The following is a 16,781-nucleotide window of genomic DNA, read 5'->3' on the forward strand; positions in this document are numbered from 1 at the left end:
TCTATGTATGGTCCAATGAAAATAGCGTAACGTACTAGACATCCTAGCCGTAAAACTCATGTATTTCAACGAGCAGACTTCGGTCGACTGCAGGATTTGCAAAGTATGTGTACCGTCAAATCGTCGTCGACAAATATTTTCCAACTCTTTTCATATTATAAATCAAAGTGCTCGAAAGATTTCTTGCACTTCGCGAGGATAGATACGTTTTATTACAATATAGATCTTGACTATCAATCAGATCGTCTTAAATTAGGAATTTACGTGCGCTTTCCGACATATGCGTATTTCGCGCACAGTTCGTCTTTACTTGGCGTCGCCATTTTATATGAAGCTAATACAAGTGATATGAGCGGTGGAAACTGATTGGTCAATAGGAGGGACGTAGAAGGGACTTAACTCGTAACAGCCATTGCTACCGCTGCGACTCAGCCACTAAACTCCAGCCTATTTCGGCAAGGGTAGAAACTGGACTTGTATGTATTGGAGAAAACACGCTCACGAGGTTTTGTTAGACAGAGCATGCCCTGGGGAGAGGGAAAGTGTTTTTCCATACTTATAAACCGAAAAAAGAAACTTAAAACAACATTTATCAACATTTTTATGTTTCGAACATACTTTCCATGAACCTTAGTAAACGCGCGTAAAATATCTGTTGCTGGCGTACGGATCTTGAAAAGGACATTCTAAAAACCAGTAACGCTAATCAACAGCTCTGTAGCCTCGTGGTACACTCACTGGGCTACAGATATGAAAGTTACGAGTTCGATCCTCGGGAATAGAAAGAAAACGTTTGACATTTGATTTTACATTTCACTACATGTTAGAATCTGAACGGAAGTTAAATTAATAAAATACCCAGGACATTGTATAAAATCCCAGGGACATTACAAAGTCCCTGTTTGTAAGATTTAACCCGACTGGAAAGTAAAACCTCACAATAGGTTTTAATGCCTATAGAAAGAAGTCTCTTACTTAATAACGATCCCAATGAAGAGGTTTATAAAGTCAGTTAACCCCCTTGCCTCGGGGTGATGAATAATCGAGATTATCTGGCGTTTACGTTTTATGTTGTCAAATATACAACACATTGACTCGGGCACTGCCTCCTATCAAAGAATGGTACAAAATAAATACATCTGTGCGATCATATTACTTTATTCTGAAGACATACAAGGTGATGTGGACAACTTTAAGGAGGGGTGGCAGTGGTGGTTGTCACAAGACCAGTTGACCGAAGGATGTAGAGATGCACAGTCCCCCACGAGGTAAGATAAGTGAACTTATCACTAGCAGCTGGGGGAGGGGCTCCTGGAACATCATCATCATCATTAAATCTCATCAACAAAAACAACATCATTAAATATAAATCAGTAAATCAACATAATAAACAACTACAACAGTCTACATCATCATAGTTTCAAACTATTCAAAAGCGCCTATTCACAGAACAATACACATAAAGTACATAAATAAAACACAGCACTCGTACCTGCGGCCATTTCGGTGGTCGCCACGTAGTTGTAGCCTGTACGGGAACACTGCTTTTGAATGAAGGGATGTTTCAAATCGAAAGCACTTTGACTGGCTGCGTCCATGATAGCTCCAGCTGTTTGGTAGCTTTTCTCCACAGTCGTGTTTAACACTGTCTGAAGTCATAATAAAACGAATAGCTTATATTCCAAATTCATGCTCGTTGAAGACAGATGACGTATTCCTTCAATATTTTCAGGCTTTTGAAAAAATAGATTTGTGAGAAATCGTTTCAGAAAATAGTTTTTCTCCCGATATGGAAACAGGTTATTGTCATCAAAATCAAGGCTTAAAATCACATACCATAGACTATAATTATGTAGTTGTTACAAACACAGCATTATAAAGCAGTTTCTGTTCAGAAATACCCAAGAGTGAGTGTTTTGATTGATTGCTGTTTAACGCCGCACTATATCCCAGATATATGACAATGGCCTGAAAATAATCAAGTCTGGACCAGACATTACAGTGATGGATATTAGGAGCAACGATCAACGATGTCGGGTGTGAAGACACGCAATCATTCAAGTCACCGAAGCCATTGCGACCAGCATATGTTTCTGGGGACCAATCCTTACTCGTGAGTTTTAGGCACGTTTTAGTATCGTTATTGCCGCAATATCATAGCGAGGCCTTACACAGTATACCCAAGGCGGGAATCGAACCTGGATCTGTTACAGTAGTTTGACGAGCGAAAATGTACCCCTGAACACTTGAATAACAAAATTGGGTGTCCTTAACGAGTCTGGGAAGAAAAGAGAGACGAGGGATTTGTATTGGGTTGGGGGTGGGCGCGGGGGCGTTGGGGATACCCCTCTCTTTTTGAGTGAGTGAGTGAGCAGTGTTTTACGCCGCTTTTGGCAATACTCCAGCAATATCATGAGGGGGGACACCAGGAATGGGCTTCACACATTGTACCGATGAGGGGACTCTCTTTTTGTAGTATTGTTAAGCATAAAAGAACATGCTTTTGTTCAACAAAACATAATTAATTGACAACTGTTTTGTTGAACAAACATTTATATTAAATTGGGCTAACCCCCCCACCCCCCCACCCCCACCCCCACCCCCCACCCCAACACACACACACACACACACTTTCCAAACTGCTGTGCAGACCCAGACTCATCTCCCCCACCCCACCCAAGCTGCATCTGAGTGTGCCCATCACTTACAAGTGCCTGCAAAGCGGTGCTTGTTGCACTGAAGGTACCGATGAGGGAGGCTGAGACGTCGAGGAGGAAGCACGTTTTACCAACATCCCTTCGAAGCTTTGTTGCGATCTTAGCCTGAAAGTAAATAATATATGGGTTATTTACCGTGTATCTATTGGGAGAGATGTGTCACATTCGGTGAGTGAACATGTGGATGTGAACGTGACAGTTTATTCCAGCTTCATCGTGGAGATTGGTCAATAATCGAGTACGGGTAATTGAGGTGACGTGAGGTGAGGTGAAATTGGGCTAAATACCGCTTATTATTGCACTTGTATAGCGACGTGTGTGTTCGTGTGTTCGTGTGTGTGTGTTTGCGTGCGTGCGTGCGTGATTGTACTAGTCCGGACTAATGCTAATTTTATAGTGCTAGCCCACAGAGATATACCATGCCGCAGTTCAATATGAACACCCCACTTAGACACAGTATTCAGTACACATTATACCGACTGCGAACCGACAAGTACTTGTTTTAGCGCCTTAAAGCCAAGCGCAAGGTACTGTAACAACAAGTACCATCATTAGACATCTTTTGGTATGACGCGGCCCGGGATCGAACCCCGGACCTCTCGCTATCAGGACAATCTTGTCTGAGCTAGACACACGACATACGAGACACGATACTCAACGTCGGCGTACGGCCACATACAATCTGCCAGGTCACACAATGCGACCATTCCTCATTAACCGGCTCACATGACAAGAACTGGATACTGGGCATTCTTCCACGGAATCGGGCAAAGTTTTGAAGAAATTAACGCTGCGCTCTCGGCTCCAAATTAAATTTAGCAAACATTTTTTTCTCTTTAAATGGTCAACTGAAATTATTGTTGGTTGTGGGAAATGAAGAAAAATAGAATTAAAGAAAACTGTTTCAGAAAAAAGTCAAAGGGTTGATTCCCTTTCCTCTTTAGTTAAGTTTGGAATTGCAGAAACTAGTCAAAGCTAAGAACAAATTACTTTTAGTGTTTATATCTTTTTCCACATATTTGATAGTTTGGTAATGAAAACACCGCCCTACCATGTTGAATTCCGTGTGGGAGCGACTCCTCGTTATACCAGCTGCGTCCAGCTCCTTGCTCTTCGAACTGTAGCTTATACCAAAGTCCGCTTCCCAGATGTACGCTTTGTCGGTGACATTAAGGGTGGGGTTCACTACCCGCAACCATTCCACCTTTACGGACCCCTCCTGAAACAAGCGAACTTTATGTTATTTAACGCTGCTGTGAAAATAAAAGTTAATATAGTTCTGTACTTAGTACATAAGCATGCTCTGAGCGCCCTCGAGGCTTGGATGAGCTATCTACAGTATGCTTGCCTCGATAGATTAGTCTTCAGTTGCAATTTGAGCGATTGTAGTGAAGAAGACTTTTTAATGTCCTGCAGCTACTTGTTCCACTCCAAAGTTGCCTGATAGGAAAAAGAAGGCTTATCATATCGGACAGCTTTTGTCTTGTGATCTGCCTCACCTGGCAGGATTGTATCAGTCATGATGGACAGATATTGTGGTGCGATACCAACAGTGATTGGTGGGTGTGGCAGAGGATCATGGGTCTGATTCTGATGTGCTTGTTTGTTTGTAGTTTAACTCCGCATTCAGCAATATTCCAGCATATATACGACATATTTATATTTCCCGCAGAAGCCATTACTGTGATTAGTTGTATGTACTGCTGACAAAAAATAAGGTTGGTTGGTTTGTTGTTTTACGCCACACTCCGCAACATTCCAGCTATATGACGGCGGTCTGTAAATAATTGAGTCTGGGCCAGACAATCCAGTATTTGATTACATGAGCATCGATCAACGCAATTGGGATCGATGACATGCATTAACCGAGGCAGCGAGTCTGACCTCCCGATCCCGTTAGTCGCCTCTTACGCCAGCATAGTCGCCTTTTACGACAAGCTTGGGTTGCTGAAGACCTATTCTGACCCGGATCTTCACGAGTCATCACATTCTGAACTCCACAGGCAACCAGCGCCAGCTCTTAGGGACTGATGTCACATATTCAGTTCTTGGGGTGAGAGACAAAATTCTGAATGTGTTTAAACTTTGTTATAACAAATTTGGGCATTCCGACGAGGAGGCTGTTACATTAGGATATGTGCTTTTGGTAATGATGTTTCTGATTTTGAGGTAACAAATTTCACAAAGTTTATCAACTTCGTTTTCTTGTGTCAACTCTCTGTCAATGATGTTTCTGATTTTGAGGTAACAAACTTCACAAAGTTTATCAACTTCGTTTTCTTGTGTCAACTCTCTGTCAATGACGACTTCAAGATTGTTTACAGAGCCTGAGATATCAATTTTTGGTGACACCCATCATTGATGGATGTTATTCCGGATTGAGGGGACCTGGAAGCCCAGTCCTCTGAGGCGCCGCGATTCGCTGTGCAGAGTTGCGTCCGTTGGGCACACCAGAAACCTATGATTGTGGGTTCGAATCCCGGTTCGCCCGGATTATGTTTCTAGGTTTGTCAGCACCATACCCGTGCTCGTGTGTTTCACCGAAATGGTAAACGTCTGAGACCTGCATCACTTCTGGCTTTCCTCCCACATTAAGCTGACACGCCGCGATATAACTGGAATACTGTAATAAAAGCGGCCTTGAACACAACTCACTCACTATTCCTGATCGATCAAGTTATAAATGAGTGTCAATAAGGATCGCAGGAGTTTTCTCGTTGTTGAGATTCACCTTATTTGCTTGTGTCGGGGAACTGACACTCACCAGAGCTAAGCACACGCTTAAAAGTGCCTCCGAGACAGTATGTCAGTGAGCAAACAAATTGACGAAATGTGGGTACGATAGTGTTAGGTGTGGGGTGATGGTAGGGGGTAAGGGGTGGGACGTCAATATCCCACATTGCCTGAATGTTTGGCCAATCAGTAAGTGTACTTTGGCGACTATGGGATCAGTACCGTCAAACGGGTGGAGTTGCAATGAGACCTGGGCATGGCAGGCCCCGAAACAACATTGAGACACGATCATCTCTTTACATAACTTTCACTACACAAGAGATTCAAATCTGCTCCTGTTATAATTAAAAAAATCCGTACGATAACAGGAAGGCGAATTCAAACATCTACCATTAAAAACGGCTTAATGCAGCCCGCCTGAAAGCAAGGCGTCCTGTGAACGGTGTGACCCCAACAGCTTACCATAGACGGCAAAGATCGGGATGGGCTAGGCAATACCAGGAACGGGCTGCCTGCCGATGGCGTTACATCATGTTAACAGGCGAATCAAGGTTTTGCCTTCGACTCACAGATGGCAGAAAACATTGTTGGCGATGTAGCGGCGAGCGGGAAGCCAGGGCAACAATTCTTGATTATGATCGGTATGACGGACAGGCAGACAGGTGGGGGCACAATTTCTAAAGACAATAATTCTAGTTAAATTTGCTTTCATTCCTGCATCATTTCAAAAGTGTTCCAAAACATTAACCTTCTTTTGGAGTAAATCACAAATGTCAGAAACAGCCGAAATATCACCAGCAAACAATAGTGCACATAAGTTTGCGAAGAATTGATTTATGAAGATTCCTTGTCCCCCACCTTTTTTCATTTTCTTATAAAGCTCATTAATAAATATGACAATCATCTATGGACTCAATATGCAGCCCTGGCGAAAACAAGTAGAACAATTAAAACAAGCTGAGAGCTAGCATTTGGTTCTATCATTGGTTAAATGAGAATACATTGAAGCATTTATATCATGAAACTTGCCAGAGATACCAGCATTATGTTAGAAGAACAGCATGTAAAGTGTGCCAAATGCCTTCGAAAAATCAATAAAGAGGCATGTAACAAATGTCATATTTGGGATAACACTTTCTTAGTAAAGTGCAGATTCTCGTACTTTTTTGGGTTGAGTCCCGTCCGGGATTCGAACCCACACTGGCCAGAGTGAGGCACCTAATCGCCAGCACACAAAGTCAGCGATCTAACCCACTCAGCCACCGAGGCTTCCACAAAAATGAAAGTCCGACATCTGGTAGTCTAGATCACGTACTTTGAGTACCCCTCTGACAAGTGTAAATTGGCACGGCTCCCATGGCCGTGGCATTGTGTATTCAATAAAGAGGCAGTAAAATGTCCCCCTTTTCTAAAGCAGTACTTCTGGTTGAAAGCCTGTAAAGGAAACGTGGGATCTGCAGTGGAGTAACCTGCTCTGAAACCAGCCTGAGCCTCACTAAATATATTATTTTTTTCACAACAAATGTGAAGCCTTTTATTCAAAATGGAAGTAAATAGTTTGAAGAGAATCTCAATCAGTGATATGCCCCTGTATCGTTATACTGACAGATTTAAATAAAGGCATAAAATATTTTACCCCCGCAATTTGGGTTGCTTGGTTGGTTTGTTGTTTTACGCCACACTCAGCAATATTCCAGCTATACGACGGCGGTCTGGAAATAATCGAGACTGAACCAGACAATCCAGTGATTGATATCGAGAGCATCGATTCACGCAATTGGGATCGATGACATGCATCAACCAAGTCAACGAGCCTGCAATTTGGGAAGTGCCCACCGTTAAGAATGTTATTGAACACAAGTGTAAGCGGCTGGATAAGCATATTCTGTGCAGTTTTGAAAAAAATCTGCAGCGAGTCCATCTGGTCCTGGAGTTTATTGTTTGATAAGTTTTTGAGGCTAGATAAAATTTCTTGTTCTGTAATTGGACAGCTGAGTATGCATGTGTCCTCCGCTTAAACAATACAACAGTGCATGTCCTAGTCTGTAGTCTATATAGTCTGCTATATTTGCAGAGGAGATTGACACAGTGTGTTACCCACAGTTCATCTATGATAGCGTCAGAAATACCTTGTGAAACTCTTTTTTCTTTGAGAATATTTCCATTTTTCTGCATCTACTAGTCTTTGTGTTTTATTTAAATATGTTTGATGTCTGAATGGGGATTGTCCGAGCCTTGGCCTACACATCAATCACCGGCGGTTTGGAGTAGCCTCCCATGTTGTGTCGTTGCTTCCGGCTTCCGGTGCCAACAGAGACCCACGTCCATTTGTTGACATCAGACTTGATTGTAACTCTGAACCGTCAAGTGCTTTGGGGCAGTAGTGCCATGGTGTATATCGGTATCACACATGACAGGCGAACTGATGTGGTAATTGTGAATGGACAGTTAACAGGTGAAGCATTGACTACAATGTGAGTCCTTTCGTTGTTCCATTCGTTAGAAATATCGGCAGAAATTTTGAACTGCAAGATGACAAGGCAAAACCACCTCATCGTCACCGTTTATCTCCAACGAAAAGGCATCCGGACATTACACTGGCCCGCTAATCCCCCGACATGTCCCCAATAGAGCATCTGTGGGATGTTCTATGGAGGAGGGGTGGGGGTGAGGTAGCCTAGTGGTTAAAGCGTTGGCTCGTCACGCCGAAGACCCGGGTTCGATTCCCCACATGGGATGTCCCCCACCGCGATATTGCTGGCATATTGTTTGTCAGATTGCGGCATAAATAAATACTCACTCACTATGGCAGAGAGCGTACGCCAGAGACCCAGCACCCTCAACGTGGAAAGTTTGAGGTAGTTCTTCAGGCGGAATGGTGGGGAATACCGACAACCACATGCAAGTTAACCAACAGTATGCCATCGAGGTGTCGTGCATGTATCGCCCAACATGGTGGACACACCAGACATTGATCCTCACGCCAGAAGACATTTATCGTCATTATGCCATCGCTTCCCTTATCTTTTGTGATCCGATTGAGAATGGGTCTTCAGCAACCCATGCTTGTCGTAAAAGGCGACTAACGGGATCGGGTGGTCAGGTTCGCTGACTTGGTTGAAGCATGTCATCAATCCTAATTGCGCGGATCGATGATCATGATATCAATCACTGGATTGTCTTGTCCAGACTCGATTATTTACAGACCGCCGTCCTACAGCTGGAATGTTGCTGAGTGCGGTGTAAAACAACAAACCAACCAACCTTATTTTTTGTCAGCAGTATATTCAACTAATCACAGTAATGGCTTCTGCATGAAATATAAATATGTTCTGTTATCAATAAAGACTCCAAAGAGTACTGGTTTGATTTTCAAATGTTCTCTGCAAAAGAGTGTTTTGTCAAAAGCGATGAATTTAAATTTGGACAAAATGAGGACGTACTGAAAGTTACAGAACATACTCGTAATCGTGAAAAATAATCATCTCGCGCTTGTAGTTGCTGTCCGTAACCTGTACCAGTTATTGTATGTATCTGGAATCCTTCAGTGCTCACTTTCTATGAACCTTTTTAGGTACTTGGAGGTAAGGCTTTTAAAAGATTATTAAAGAATTACTTGGAAAAATGGGTATACCGTATTGTTTCTTGTAACAAAACACAACTGTCCATACACGTATCCCTTATATACCGTCTTTATTGTCATGAATCTGAATATTCACTGATGACATGGATCTCATTTTAATAATATCTATATACGTTACAACATATATCCGCTGAAACGTTAGTACAAGAAAACGTTTTGCCAGATGGTCACAAGTACCTAGTCACATGATACTTTAACAAAAGCAGGGGAAACAACTAAGTGAATAATCAAATAACCATTGACATGGAATTGTTACAAAGCATGTCATCAGATAAACTATTTTGGTTTCTGTATTTAGATATTAGCTGGGCAATCAAAGACAAATGTCTTTTGTTAGAAAATCTATACATAATACGTATTCAAAAATGGCTATTTTAACTGGGAATATATTTTTAAGAGTGCTTAAATGTTTTTTCCAGGTATGTAATGTTAATGTTAAATTATTTTCGGTCGGTATATTATGAACCATGTTCAGACTTACCAGTCCCACAAACTGTGTCCAACCATTTGCCACCAGACACACGAATACCGCGAGGCAGGTGAAGTAACTCATGATGTCCAAGTTTCTTGCGAACCAGTAGAGAAACTCAGAGCGTCTTCGGTGGTTGCCAATGTCAACTGATGCGACTGAAACACGACCTGCTCTTTTATACTGTTGAATGCGCATTTGCATTGGTCATCGCCATGACAGTGTGACACAAAAGGACAACTAAAACCAATAAGAATACCACGTCAATCCTATGTAGTATGTTTTAACGACTGAAGCTGACGACGGGTCTATATTTTGACCTACAGGAAACAGCACGGCTTAGAAAGTCAGTGATTGGTGCACTAAGCGATATAGTGTGTATTCCATATATTTGCAAGTGTGACTGGGAAAGTTAAAAACATTTACGTATTTTAAAAGATACACTTTGAAACGTAAATTACACAAAAGTAACAAACCGTCCTTCACTTTACTCGTGTATGTTAGTCAGTTTACATCTCATGAAACAAATTATGAAACCTCCATGCATTGCTGTACAATATCTACTATTATTCCAAAACTATACATATGTAAATATACAGTACTTTATACCATCAGGCGGCACATGTGTCTAAAAATACCCGCAATTCTGTGTGCAGAGTTGTTCCCTTGGTCGTGCAAGAACTCTATGATCGTGGGTTTGTCAGCACTTTATCCATGCTCATGTGTTCACAAAGCTGTAAACGTCTGAGTCCTGAGTCACTGATGGCTGTCCTTCGACATTAAGAAACACAAATGATACACTGTTCAAAGAGGCGTTAAACCATAAACCCTCACTTATTCGAGCGGATACGAAGTTCGAACCCACGCACTGTTATATACTTTTAATTATGCAAAATTAGCTGTGATCACATACATAATAATGATCAAAGATGCGTTGAGTCAAACTCACTCACTTATTCCCATCGGATAATCCATGGTCCCATATTGGCTGGACCAAGTACTGTTATACGTATATACTTTCAATTAGATTGGAGTCGTTTTCATGCCAATTTGGATCAACAAACAAGAAACGCCTCCACTTGTTTTATTAAAGTAAAAATGTAAAATGAGAGAGAAGCTAAAACCTTCATCTTTGAAGTTTTCAATCAACAATCATTGTTGAGTTATGTGCCTCTATGATATCTCAATTCCTCAATTTGTGTTGACATGTGCGTTCCGAATGGTTCTTACAAAAAAACTACAAGGGGTGTCACGATAAATCGAAATAGCTATATATTGCTATTGGTAATTACGTAAAGTCAATAAATCCATTGTTAATTCAGTTAGGAATATCGATAGTTTCGATTGTATTGACCATATGAAATAAAATACATGCTATGTTGTTCAAATTTGTTTTTCTTTTGATCATGAGTGGCAGTAATTTACACATTGTAATGTGGGAGTTTCTTTTTCTTTAATTATTAGGGTAAAGAAAAATCAAATCTGTCATATATCAAACTTAACTTATTATTTGTTGTTATGGTTATCATATTCAAAGGAAAATTCACTTCCAAGGTTTCATCCATCTAAAATGATACACTGAAAAATATCGATATTTATCGCAATAGTTGCTAGCAATATCAACAGTTATCGCAATAGTTTCTTTCAATAACAATAGTTATGGCAAAAGTGATTTCCAGACCAATAGTCATACCTGTAAACTACCCTGTAGATATCTATTCTAAAGATTTGTGAATGTGAAGAATGCTTTAGTATTACCCGGACCTTTGAGCAAGAGAAGTTAGGACATCCTATGTTTCATTCATTCACAAATCTGGGGGCACAGGTGGCCTGGTCATGTAGAGGCACCGCATCTAGAATGATATTTCCCTTAAACGTAACTGCCAATGCCGCTATTCAAACACGCCGACTGTGACGGATCAACTGTAAGGATGTTCACACGAGGACAAGTCAGGTCACTTTCATGTGCAGGACAACACTGTATATATTCAAGTCCAAAATCCATAACATGACTGTTAAGTATTCGCCGTACTTGGTGTTGACACTGGCTGAAGACGTCTGATTCGTCAAATGTAATACATTGTATAATGCACAACCTGTCCAAACACCAAGTGGAACGGTTTTTGTGTCAGTAGCTCTTGGCAGTTTTAGCTTCATTGATGCAATAATAGTGAGGTGTATTTCTTATAGATCATCTTGGTGCTTGGTGTGTTTGGTTAGCGTATGTTCAAACAGAATTAGTTACCGTTCTGTGTTTTGTTTATTCGTGCTGAGATCATTTGTAGGACTATTTGTTCATCAGCCTTGCAACAAACAACAAAAGCGAGAGCGTAAGTGGATCTGAACCCCCTGGATGCCATTTGGATATGCATGTCCCAACATAAAACGAAGTGACAGAGGGACAACTATGTCCTTCTGAAATACCAGGTGAGAATAATTGAAATAAAAACATTCCGTTCTTCCTAGGCCCATATCGAATTAAAAAATATATGTAATTCCATGGATATGATTTCATTCATTATATATAAAAATGTACTTAATTGATATTCTTTTCCGACATGATATCGAAGTGCTAACCTTATAGTTTAAAATCATGGGCAAAATTGAGTGACATACATTCTTTATCAATGATTTCGCTGGCTAATGTCGAGGCAGATATTTCATTTTCACCATGGCAACCGGAAAGGAACACGCTTTCATACTGTGTTATCATTTTCGCATTATGGAGATTTACAGACTGACGAGACGCACTTATAATGAACCAATGCGCACGATGAACGAAATAGCTGTCCCGGACGGTTTGAATTATTTCGCATATTCAATAGGTTTGGCAATAAATGAAGTGTATGCCTTACAATATGAACATAGTCAAGAATGTATATGATTGAACTTTTAGTGTGGAATGTTGTGACTGTTGACTGTTGTTGGTTTTACCCTTTTTTAACGTCGTTTTATTTTTATAGATATGCATTTTTCACGTCATTCGCAAATACACTCAGCACAGCGATGTTTGATTGGCATTCTAGCAGTTGGTGAGTAAGTAAGAAAATGTACAACTTAATGGATACGGATACGTTTGCATAAAACGAAGTTTCGATGTTGATTCCTACACCTTTACCAAGCTGAAGTGGCAACAACCAAGTGAGACGTGTATATGAATGACATGTGATAAGCAGGGTTAACATTGACAAGGACGGGTATTCGATAACAAGTAGCATACAGATAATTGGATGAAGCCAAATGTAGAGTAAGAATGACAAATAGTACACAGGTAAAACAGCACACGGGTCATGAAGCCAGATGTACAGTAAGAATGACAAATAGCACCCAGGTAATGCAGCACACGGGTCATGAAGCCAAATGTAGAGTAAGAATGATAAATAGCACACGGGTAAAGCAGCACACGGGTCATGAAGCCAGATGTACCGAAATAATGACAAATAGCACACAGGTAATGCAGCACACGGGTCATGAAGCCAGATGTACAGTAAGGATGACAAATAGCACACGGGTAAAGCAGCACACGGGTCATGAAGCCAGATGTACAGTAAGAATGACAAATAGCAACCAGGTAATGCAGCACACGGGTCATGAAGCCAAATGTAGAGTAAGAATGACAAATAGCACACGGGTAAAGCAGCACACGGGTCATGAAGCCAGATGTACAGTAAGAATGACAAATAGCACCCAGGTAATGCAGCACACGGGTCATGAGGTCAGATGTACAGTAAGAATGACAAATAGCACACGGGTAAAGCAGCACACGGGTCATGAAGCCAGATGTACAGTAAGAATGACAAATAGCACCCAGGTAATGCAGCACACGGGTCATGAAGCCAAATGTAGAGTAAGAATGACAAATAGCACACGGGTAAAGCAGCACACGGGTCATGAAGCCAGATGTACAGTAAGAATGACAAATAGCACCCAGGTAATGCAGCACACGGGTCATGAAGCCAGATGTAGAGTAAGAATGACAAATAGCACACGGGTAAAGCAGCACACGGGTCATGAAGCCAGATGTACAGTAAGAATGACAAATAGCACCTAGGTAATGCAGCACACGGGTCATGAGGTCAGATGTACAGTAAGGAAGACAAATAGCACACAGGTAATGCAGCACCCAGGTCATGAAGCCAGATGTACAGTAAGAAAGACAAATAGCACACGGGTAATGCAGCACCCAGGTCATGAAGCCAGATGTACTGTAAGAATGACAAATAGCAGAAGTTGTTATCTAAAAAACTCTGCGTTTTCATATTCTTTTATGGCAGCCAGAAATGGAGAGAAGACTGGTTACCACAAACAAACAACATTAATTGTTTCATCAAAGAACGTGCCAGTGTGTGTGTGTGTGTGTATTACCCTTTTGGCTTTATTCTAAAAACTGAAGACATATCCATTCTTTTTTCTACTGGATTCCAAAGCTGCATAAAATGGTATATTTTTGGGTTCCTGCAAATGTGACACCAAATCAAAGATTAGCCATAATCCTTAATCCAATTAGGAAGGACTTTCTTTATATTGACAGAAAGTATTTGAGTAATGAGGAATTAATACCATGAGGATTCGCAAAAACGCAAAGGTTTCAAACGCACGTTCAAATTTCTCAAATAATTGATTTCCCAGCTTTGTCGACCGATATCCCACATTAAAAACTTTCGGGAAAAACTTCATTCGTTACTAATAGTGGTGACCAAAGATATATATGATTCAGAGTGACAAAACACCATCCACAAAACTTTATGACAAGAGGGATCACATCAACTTTCCAACTGTCAACTTTCCCTTTATATTGAGCAATATTTCTGCAGCTCCGGGCCTTGGTTTTTCTAGGTTTCACAACGTTTGAGGTACAATCGTACATGCTCTTCCTACCAAGATTTCAAATATCGTCATACGACTCTTGTTCAGATGTTGTTTGATACGGGTTATAATACAACATTCAAGGACTCAGTACAACTTTCAATACGTTTTATGGTAGACATGTGAAGGACATATGCGAATCTGGCGCATCAGCGACAAGAAAGCTGTCCAATGAAATTCCCTCTTTTGACTTTAACCATATATTCCAGGGTTTCTTCATGTGAAACATTGACTTGCCTTTGCATGTATTTGTGGCGGGTGCAATACTCAGTGGCAGTTTGTGTGACTGCATTTCTCCATTTGTTCCCTAGGATGTTTCGTAGCGATGGTATGCCATCATGGACACTCTGATGCTTTTAAAAGTCTACAGAAATCATGAGAATCTGTCGATTCTAAGTTTGTTTGTTATTGTTGATATATATTACAGCTAAAATGGATAGAATTATCATTAAACCGCCCGCATGTTATCAGAAAAGAGCGGGCCACTGTAACTTGATAATGCCCTCATAGTGCTTGACGACGTGTCATTGTCACTCCCGTTGTTAGGTGACGTCATAGGATAGTGACAGGTTTGTTCTATGACGTTTCCATATTTGTAAAAGTGGGTCAGTGACATTCGTGTTGATTGCAGAAAATGTTTCAAAACCGATATTGTTGTTTGTTTTTATTTGATAACAAATTCCCTATAATAACGGTAACACTATTTTTCAGGGCATTATCATTTGCAGAAGCCCTCGCTCTTTTCAACTGCCCTCCTTCATCGGGCAGTTAATAGAAGACGTCAGGCTTCTGCAAATGATAATGCCCTGAAAAATAGCGTTAGCCTTAGAATATCTCAAGAGATTAAAAAAAATTATAGTGAAAACGACTTATAATTTACATGTACGGATACTTGTCATGGTTGAAAGAGATTATCATGTACAGTTTGCTTAAAAAGTGCAATGAAGGCTGCTTGGTTTCTTGTCACTGACTAAACCGAGCAAAGGCAAATCCAAATCAAAACAGAATATGTTTTATTTGTGTTGCCCATATATTGCGGCCTTCACTCACCCAAAGATTTCAACATAATATAGCCTGCAAATATTTCTATTTTCCCACCAAATTTCTGCAGTACATCATTCTTTCGAAACAAATCAACCCCAATCCATGTTGAAGCGAACAATTCATTTTTGGCATTAAGTTTGTATGTCAGCAACACTCTTTCAGATATATACGATTTTATCACTCTTCTTTTGGAAAGTATTTTGCATTATTGTGCTAACCTATTGTTTGCTAATTGTAGTAGTCTGTACCATTAGTTAATTGCGTTTGTTAATTTTACAAATTGTAAAGGCACCTTTCCACATTCAAGTGAAACAACATTATTACAAGTTGATGTTCAAACTTTTAATGAAGACGTATAAAGTCTAATATGCAATAGTATTACAGTTTGTGATGCCCCATATTTCAGAACCATAACATAGATTAGGTGTTACCATACAATCAAATATCTTAAATATATCTGGACAATGGTATTACCAAATTTTCTTGGAAAATTATTTCCAGACAATATTGCCTTTTTTGCTTGGAATAAGTCACAGGAATATACACACAGAGACAGATAGTGTTTTCTATCGGAGTACCATCATAAAACTACTTTTTATACCTTTCAATCATTTCAATTTCAACATTCCTATATTTTGAAATATAGGTTTATACGTGCATATGTGATTTCATTAGGGTCATAAGTATTAAATATGAAAAAAAGTCCAGATATTCGTGCTGGTCAAAACTCCATTATCCACACAAGATATTTCGCCATTCAACATTCGATGCAAACAGACACGCAGGGGAGGTAAATCATGACATACAAGGATTTTGCTTGCCAGTAGATAATCTCAAAAGTTCTCAAGTGGGTGTCATGTAAACTGTTGTGATAAAAAAAAAACATATGGCCTGCTGTTTTATACTGTTTAAATGTGTCATTTCTTTAGTCCCAACCTTGCATGTCATTTTGGGTGTGACAGACAGGAGCAACGTAAAACAATATGCATAACAAATCATTCCCATTTATTATTTTGAAACGACTTTAGCCGACAACAGATCTATATTTTGACCTTCAGAAAATAGCGTCGCACGAAAAGTCAACGTAAGATTGGTGGAAAACGTGTGCTATACATCATGGGACCTAAACACTGCTGACAAATGATGTGTTCTAGATGTTTGCAAATGTGGCTGGGAAGTTGAATACATTTACGTATCTTAAAAGATTCACGTGGAAACGTAAATTACATTAAAAAGAGTCTAACAAACAATGCGTAAGATATCATTATCTTCAGTGGCATTTTAAGTTTCTTTACGAAAAAGTAATTGA

General features: G+C 40.2%; 1 protein-coding gene across 1 annotated transcript; it reads right to left on the reverse strand.

Annotated features, from left to right (window-relative positions):
* Nucleotides 1–1,192: 1,192 nt before the first annotated feature.
* LOC139455275 (uncharacterized protein 6-like) lies at nucleotides 1,193–9,646 on the reverse strand. Its single transcript, XM_071236827.1, has 5 exons — nucleotides 9,575–9,646; nucleotides 3,769–3,936; nucleotides 2,709–2,822; nucleotides 1,493–1,649; nucleotides 1,193–1,311 (listed from the first exon to the last, which is right to left on the reverse strand). Exons 1-5 carry the CDS (start codon nucleotides 9,644–9,646, stop codon nucleotides 1,193–1,195), a joined length of 630 nt encoding a protein of 209 aa, XP_071092928.1.
* Nucleotides 9,647–16,781: the final 7,135 nt, after the last annotated feature.

Source organism: Haliotis cracherodii, unplaced genomic scaffold (genome assembly GCF_022045235.1).
Source record: "Haliotis cracherodii isolate W230 unplaced genomic scaffold, xgHalCrac1.p SCAF_11, whole genome shotgun sequence".
NCBI classification, from domain to species: domain Eukaryota; kingdom Metazoa; phylum Mollusca; class Gastropoda; order Lepetellida; family Haliotidae; genus Haliotis; species Haliotis cracherodii.

Bases quoted from the DNA above. Each gene is read 5' to 3' on its own strand.
- LOC139455275 (XM_071236827.1), bottom strand. From the start codon at position 9,646: ATGAGTTACTTCACCTGCCTCGCGGTATTCGTGTGTCTGGTGGCAAAT. The intron at 3,937-9,574 runs GTAAGTCTGAAC...CGCTTGTTTCAG, and splicing joins GGACACAGTTTGTGGGACTG to GAGGGGTCCGTAAAGGTGGA. The intron at 1,312-1,492 runs GTACGAGTGCTG...ATGATGTTCCAG, and splicing joins GACCACCGAAATGGCCGCAG to GAGCCCCTCCCCCAGCTGCT.